Here is an 8,420-nt window from a genome sequence, read left to right on the forward strand (position 1 = left end):
TTTGGAAGCCAAAAGCGCTGACACTGAGAGTGTCTGGTCCATGGCAGGGTGACCATCTGTCAAAGCATTCTTATGGGGATTTCCGACCATATCAGATGAATGGATCTTTCTATGGAACAAACAGCACCCAGAGCCTTGGTGGCAATGCTCTGAGATGCTAAGAGTGACTTCTTCTTGTCTCTTTCAGGTCACAGCCCCACACTTCCCGGTGGTGGTCAAGCTGGGACATGCCCACGCTGGAATGGGAAAGGTATGAGAAACAGCCCTTCTACTCACAGTGGACACACCTAGAGATTCCTCAGACTACCTGTTCCTCTCTCCCTCTGTCCCCCGTCAACCCCTTAGCACAGGCACCCAGAACAGAGTGTTAAAAAGAATCCACAGTACATCTCCCTCCCCTCCCAGCCCACCTTCCTCGGAGCTCCTGGTGCACAGAACATCTCTCCAATTCGGTCCATCCTTGCCAAACCCTACCTGGAATTGCTAACTAATCATTCTCTATGATTGCGACTCGAGAAAGGGATGTAGAGCATTTTATTGACTGTAATTCTTTTGTGAGGGGTTGCTGCCATCATCTCCACAGCCTTGTTGTAAGCCCATGTCTTACTTACCTCTGTATTACTGTATTAGTCCATTCTCACACTGCTATAAAGAAATACCTGAAACTGGGTAATTTTAAAGAAAAGAGGTTTACTTGGCTCATGGTTCCACAGGCTGTACAGGAAGCATGGCTGGGGAGGCCTCAGGAAACTTACAATTGTGGCAGAAGGCAAAAGGGAAGCAGGCCCGTCTTACACGGCTGGAGCAGGAGGAAGAGAGAGAAGGGGGAGGTGCTACACATTTTATTTTGTTTTTGAGACAGAGCCTCACTCTGTCACCCAGGCTGGAGTGCAGTAGCTTGATCTCGGCTCACTGCAACCTCCACCTCCCAGGTTAAAGTGATTCTCATGCCTCAGCCTCCCGAGTAGCTGGGACTACAGGTGCGTGCCACCACACCCGGCTAATTTTTGTATTTTTAGTAGAGACTGGGTTTCACCATGTTGGCCAGGTTGGTCTCAAACTCCTGACCTCAAGTGATCCACCTGTCATGGCCTCCCAAAGTGTTGGGATTACAGGTCTGAGCTACCACACCCGGTCACACACTGTTTAAAAGTGCTACACACTTTTGAACAACCAGATCTCATGAGAACTCTGTTACAAGAACAGCAAGGGGAAAATCCGCCCCCATGATCTAATCACCTCCCAACAAGCCCCTCTTCCAACAATGGGGATTATAATTTGACATGAGATTTGCGTGGGGAGCCAAATCCAAACCATATCGATCACTGTAGGACTGACACCTAGAAAATGACAAACACATCTGGCTCCGTGGAAGAAGCCCCCAGAGTCAGTTAACTGCAAAAGTCAATAATATACTATATTTCACACAGTCACATATAACATCCTGACAAACTGTATTGGTCAGACTGTTTCAGTTGCAAGTGCCAAAACGTTCAAGATATTAGGATGTCTGAGATAGTTCTTGGTAGATTCGAGCAGAGCTGGATCCAGGAGTTCAAATGAAATAGAGCCTGATCTCCCTCTTTATCTCTTGGTTCTGTTCATCTCTACTTGGCGTTTTCTTCAGATGGTCTAAATGGCTGTGAGCCACCCAACCTGGTCCCTAAGCTCACCATCTCTAAAGGATAAAGACCCTCTTTTTGTCCAGCACCTCTATATCTAATCCCATGGAACCTTGTTTGGATCAATGTGCTTGGCCTCAACAATGGGATGTGGAGATGGTTTAGGCCCAGTCAAACCATATGCATCAGAGTCCCACAGGAAAGGGGGCACTGGGTCTCCCACAGTTTGCCTCTCAAGCCTCTGGCTCTGAAGCAAGTGGGAACATGTGGATCTCAGTACCTGTCACTCACATTGGAGGGGACTTGAGCCCAGACACAATGCCTAACACAGTGGATCCTAGATAAAGTACAGCTGGAGCTAAACAATGTGGGGCCAAGTAGACACCTTGCTTTGAGTAGGCCCACCCAGACATGAATAATTCTTCATCTCACACCTATAGTCGTCCCCACCCTGTTATGCCTTCTGTATGCTTAAACTCCATTCCCTTCAGGCAGTCTAAAAAGGAATGGGTCAGCCGGGCATGGTGGCTCACACCTGTAATCCCAGAACTTCGGGAGGCCAAAGAGGGCGGATCACCTGATGTCAGGAGTTAGAGACCAGCCTGACCAACATGCAAAAACCCTGTCTCTACTAAAAATGCAAAAATTAGCCAGGCATGGTGGCACATGCCTGTAATCCCAGCTACTCAGGAAGCTGCAGCAGGAGAATCTCTCGAACCCGGGAGGCGGAGGTTGCGGTGAGCCGAGATCATGCCATTCATTGCACTCCAGCCTGGGCAACAAGAGTGAAACTCCTTCTCAAAAAAAAAAAAAAAAAGGGGGGGGGGAATGGATCCGGCAGGTCAGGGCATGGCCCACAGCTTGGACATCTGCATAAACTTGAGCGAGTTACCATCTAACTTCTCCTGTTTCCCTCATCAGTCAAACGATAATTCTAATAACTACCTTTTAAAAAGAGTCCTCCCTTCAGAATATATCTCTCTAGAAAGTACACAACTTGAGGGCAGGAAGTTCTGCCTGTTTTTCCACTGCTGTATCCCAGGGCCCTGAGTGGCACCCGGTACACAGGAGCCCCCGTGTCCTACTTCTTGCTTGGGTGGATGAATGAATGAACCTCTCTTTAGCCATCATGCTATGTCTGCCCCCCAATTCCCTCGCCTCCCACTCCCTCTTCCACCCCTGCATATGACTCCAGCCCCCTTCACTCCACTAAAGCTGTCCTCTCAGTGGTCTCCAGTGATCCTCTGTTGCTAATTCAGTGGGCACTTTTCTGTCCTTATTGGAATCCCCCTCTCTCTATCATTTAACATGGCTGGCCATCCTTCTGTCCCACTCTCTTTATAGTGGCCTCTGGCGCTTGCTCCTTTTCTGGCTTTCCTCCTTTCTGTCCCTGGCCACTCCTTCTTCATCTCCTTGAAGAACTTTACTTCTTGCATCATGCGTAACCATGGCTATTCCATCTGCACACCATCCCTGAGTGCTCTTGTCAACTACCTCAGCTTCAGCTGCCATCTGCATGCCAACAGACTCCTGAGCTGCCTTTTGCCTTCCCAGAGCATCAGGCTCTTATATCCAGTTATCTCCCCTACGTCTCTATTTTGTCTCCCATGGAAACCTCAGACTCTAAACATTCCAGACCAGGCTCAGCATCTTCCCAGACACCCTCACCTCCCTCCTTCTCCTCCTCTTCCTCCTCTTCTTCCTCCTGTGACCTCCATCTCTGCAGCAGGAACCACCAGTTATTCAGTTGCCTCAAAACAGAAATCTGGGAGTCATCTCCCCCTCCTCCATGTCCAGATGGTCTCCAAGTCTTGTCAATTGCCCCTTGTTAATGTTTCTCTGACCTGTATCTTTCTCTCCACCCACTGCCACCATCTTGGACAGCTCTGGCAAAGTCAAAGCATTCCCAAGAATTCAACTCTGTGCCTAAAGCTTAAAATAATCCCCAAATGACATAAAAAGAAGGAAATACTTAAAGAGATGAGAAACTCAGGTCCAGAAGGGCCTCCCAAAACATGGAAAGGAGGGGGCACTCCAAGGATTAAAAAAAAAAAATGACACAGACCAGAATAAACTGAGGTTTGCAAAAATGCTGAGATCAAGGGAAGAGGACTTTTCTCCTTATGTTTGGAATGAGAAAACTTGCAGGAGCAGTCTAGACCAAGTTGACGAAGCAAATGATGTCATGTTCATAGCTGAGAGAGAGAAAAACAAAGCTGGTACCTCCTGTGGTGCATTTACCATCTCTTGAGAGTGAAGATTGTCCTCCTGGAGACAAGCAAAGAGAACATTCCTAGAAGAAAGCTGGTAAGGAGGCTGTCAATGAGCTCAGTGTTGCTTGAAATCTACCCAGGCCCCCATGGATGGAATTGCTGGCCTATCCCAAACTATACTTCACTCCCTTGTTCTTTTACACTTGTGGTGCCTACTCTATGCTGAGAATCAGAAAATCAATAGGACCCAGTCCCTGTCCTCAAGGAATTGGAGAGATAGTCGCATAAATATGCATCATGTGTTGTTGGGGCCTGGTAGAAGGCTGTGCAGAGGGTATGAGGCTTAGAGGAAAGAACTTAATTCCACCTAGATGGAAAAGGCATCCTAGGAGAATTGAGGTTTGATTTAGAAAGACAAGTGCATGGCCTTCATTGGTGCTGGTGATTAAGAGCATGCCCAGGAAAGGACAAAACTCAACTAGGAAGAGGAAACCTGGCATCAGGGAAACTGCATGCGGTTGGGTGTGCCTGGAGATTTAAGAAATCCTAACAAACAAAAAAGACTAGAAGACAAGAGATGGAACAATTACCCCCTTGTATTAAAATTAAAAAAAATAGTGGACATCATGAGAAACAGAAATCAAAATATAGTGAAACTCTCATGCCATTTTGGGAGTGCTTAGACAGTGGTCCATATTCATGGGGCTACCATAAGTTCCTTAGAAGTCAGTCAGGTTAGACAAGTGGTTGAGAGGAAAATGATCTGCCCCCGGGCAGGAGGCATTTGGACGTGTCTGGAGGAAATTTTATTTGTTATAACTTGGGGACGGTGAGGGTGTAGTACTGATATCTACCAGGTAGAAGCCAGGGGTGCTGTAAACATTCACAGTACATAAGACAGCTTCCCACGACAAAGAATGGTACTGCCCCAAAATGTCAATACAGTCGATCCCACTTATCTGCTGGCGATACATTCCAAGACCTCCAGTGGATTCCTGAAACCACAGATAGTTCTGAATATCGTTTATTCCTCTACATGCCTATGATAAAGTTTAATTTATAAATTAGGCACAGTGCTCTTGAACTTTGGGGCCACTATGAAGTAAAATAACAGTTACTTGAACATTCTATGACAATGTATCCGGTAACTGAGATGGCTCCTACGTGGCTAACGGGTGGGTGGCATATACAGCACAGACGTGCTGGACACAGCGATGATTCATGTCCCAGGCAGAATGGAGCTGGATGGTACAAGATTTCATCACGCTACTCAGGATGGTGCGCACTTTAAAACGTCGGAATTCTTTATTTCTGGAATGTTCCATTTAATGTATTTGGACCGCAGTTGACCGTGGGTAACCGAAACCACAGATAAGAAGGGACGACTGGAGTATCAAGATTGAGAAACATTGGACAAAACTAACTTCATTTCCTTTTTTGGAGATTTTACCAGACTAGAAACCAGAGGAAGCCGTGGTGACAACAGAGTTCAACATGTTTCAAAGCATGTTCTAAAGAATTATAATTACTCAGGATGCCAAAATATATTTTTGTCATATAGGTTTTGGAAAACTCTGCATTAAAGTAAGCTTTTAGTGCAGAACTTCTTAAAGTCATAAATTTTGTCATATACATTGTGAGGGTATAAGAATATGGAAAAGTAAGCAGAAATTCCCAGATTTATCTGACTCCAGAAACCTTTGGCCATTTTCTGTTGAGATGGTTGTCCTTTTATTAATTTGTAAGAACATCTCGCATTTGAAGAACATTAATGCTTTGTCATACTTTGGAACTGTTTTCTCCTTTTGACAATGACCTGTTCGCCTTATTATTCAGTTTTTAGCAATTTTTAAAGTTTTTTTTAAATGCAGCCATATGTCTCCATGTTTGGAAGCAGATTGTTATTATAGCGGCTAAGGGTGTTTATTTGAATCTAGGTCACACCACCTAATAGTTGTGAGACCTTAGATAAGTTGCCTCCCCCACTTTAGTTTCTTCTTACGTAAAATGAACGTAGTAATAGTATGAGCTTCATAAGCTGGTTGTGAGGATTAAGAGACATTATGTACGTCAAGCACGTAGCTCAGTGCCTGGAACAAGTGGGCACACTAGAAATATGACCTGTCGTCATTAAGAATGTTCAGACCTGCTCTGGGGACCCAAAATCCAACCGAAGTCAGTAGGGGAGATACAACTAAATAGCATCATATGTCAGAGACTTTATTTCACTTGGCTACAAGTTTAGTATGACTCAGATGAGGACTGGGTTGCCAAAAGCTCTAATCAACAAATGCCAAATAAATAGATGAAAATAGGCTCAACTTTATTAGTCATCAGGGAAATGCAAATTAAAACCACAATGAGTTGCCACTTTATAGCCACGAGAATAGCCAAAATTAAAAAGATTAATAATGTTAAGTGTTGGTGAGAACATGGAACAATTGGAACACACACGCAGAAAGTATAAATGTTTTGTAAAAGCATAAATTTGTACAACCACTTTGGAATATAGCTTCATATTGCCTACTAAGCTGATTACACAGGAGCTATATCAGGTATAGCCAACCTAAATACATGAATGTGTGACTGATGCACATGATTATACTAGCTTTGTTTATAATTGCTGAAAATTCATGTGTCCATTTAACAGAATAGATAAATCAATTGCAGTATATTCATATAAATGGAATATTTTCAGCAATAAAAATGAACTACAACTACATATAGCAACTTGAATGAATCTCACAAATGCACCATTTAGTGAAATAAGTCAGAAACAAAAAATTGACTATTTCTATAGTTCCATTTATACAAAATTCGAAAACCAGGAAAACATAACTATAGCATTAATTCACATACATATTTAGGTGATAAAACATCTAAGAAAAGCAAGAGATTATTACCATAAAAGTCAGAACAGAAGTTATCTTTGGAGAGGAGGGAGAGGATAGTCATGGAGATGAGGCAGAAGTGGGCAAAGTTCTAGTTCTTGATTTAGGGGGTGGTTTTGTGGGTATTAGCTTTGTGATAGTTCATTGAATTGTTGTTTTTGCCCTTCTTCATAGTTGTGCTATATTTCAAAATAAGATTTAAAAAACATAGTTCACTCTTAGGATATATGAATGGAAAGATGATACCCAAAACGAAAATGAGAGCCCTGCACCTAGCTGGCCAGTCCACAGCCAGAAGATTGTGTTGTTCTGGGTTGCACCAATTTTGGGTATTTGAGAGGGATAGTGACAAATTAATGTATGGAAGAATGAACCAAGTAGTGAATGGATGAGGCATATACCCCAGAAGAACTAGATACAGTGTGACCAACATCTTCAGAAACATGGAGGATTGTCACAGGAAGATAGATTAGACCAATTCTACATAACATCTAGTGGGCAGAGTTGGGACCCAATCAGTGATATCAGTCCTGTGGAAAGAGCAACTTTTTAACAATCAGAGGCAAATCTTACTGGACTGCCCCTTTAGGTAAGAGGTTCTCATCACTGGACAGCTGGAGCAAAGATGAGAGAGTTAGGAAACTTGTTGAGAGTTTCAAGAGATTAGGTATTATGTAAGGTTCTTAGCCTGAGATGTTTGTACCCTCTGAAATAGAGACAAACTTGTATGTGTGTTTATGTGTGGATGTGACATGAACATTTTGGGAGAAAAGCATCCATAACTTCCTTCAGCTTCTCATTAGTCGCCTACGACCAGCCCAATTAAGACACCATGGAGGTGACCCTTACATTATCCTCCAATGATGAGATTCTGTGGTTTTAACCAATGTTATGAGCTGTCCATTCAAAGGAATTGCACAATATCATGTTGATGCAGAGCAGGCAGCCCCACAACTGGGACTTAGCCTGGGAAGGTTCTTGGCTTTGTTCAGGAAAGAATTCAAGAGCAAGAGAGCAAGCCAGTGGTAGAAGAAAACAGGTTTATTGAGTCAGCAGTGTTACAGCTCCGTGACTGCTCCTGCAGAGCAGGGCTACCCCACAGGCAGTGTGTTGAGAAAAGGAGCTCGGGGCAGTGTTTCAGTCATATTTATACCCATTTTTAATTACATGCAAATTAAGAGGCAGGTTATTCAGAAATTTCTAGAAAAGGGGTGGATCTGTCAATTCCATGGAAAGAGGCAGTAACTTCCAAGTTACTGGCAAGGGTAAACTGGCATGGCACTGGTGGGCATGTCTTACGGAAAGGTGCTTTTGCCTCTTCCCTGGTTCAGGCAGTCATCAGTCTGGTCTGGAGTAAAGACCTGCCTCCTACCTCAGTGTTTCCATCATAACAACCCTGTGAGGTGGATATTATTAGAACTTCTGTTTTACAGATCAGGAAACTGAGGCACAAGCAGTAAATGGAGGAGTGGGGCACAACCCTCAGGCAGTCTGGCTAAGCTCAGGGGAGTGACATGGTGCCAGGTATTCTAACACTCTGCCTTGCAGGCACAGGGTTTGTTGTCCTTCAAAGAAGACCCTAGAATAATGAGTGACAGGTTGAGAAACCTCTGCAGACACCCCTGACTGTTCCGGGTGATGAGGGGGCCGCTCCTCCATGCGATGTTTCCAGCAGCACCGGCATCTTGCACACC

At 44.1% G+C, this 8,420-nt stretch overlaps 1 protein-coding gene across 4 annotated transcripts in view; it reads left to right on the forward strand.

Annotated features, from left to right (window-relative positions):
- The window catches only part of SYN3 (synapsin III), a 553,834-nt gene that overhangs the window by 465,342 nt on the left and 80,072 nt on the right, over positions 1 to 8,420 (forward strand). For all 4 annotated transcript variants that reach the window (XM_028827102.2, XM_015149984.3, XM_015149988.3 and 1 more), the window contains 1 exon segment: positions 188 to 250. In XM_028827102.2, coding sequence (XP_028682935.1) covers positions 188 to 250 — 63 coding nt within the window.

This window comes from Macaca mulatta, chromosome 10 (genome assembly GCF_049350105.2).
Source record: "Macaca mulatta isolate MMU2019108-1 chromosome 10, T2T-MMU8v2.0, whole genome shotgun sequence".
NCBI classification, from domain to species: Eukaryota; Metazoa; Chordata; class Mammalia; order Primates; family Cercopithecidae; genus Macaca; species Macaca mulatta.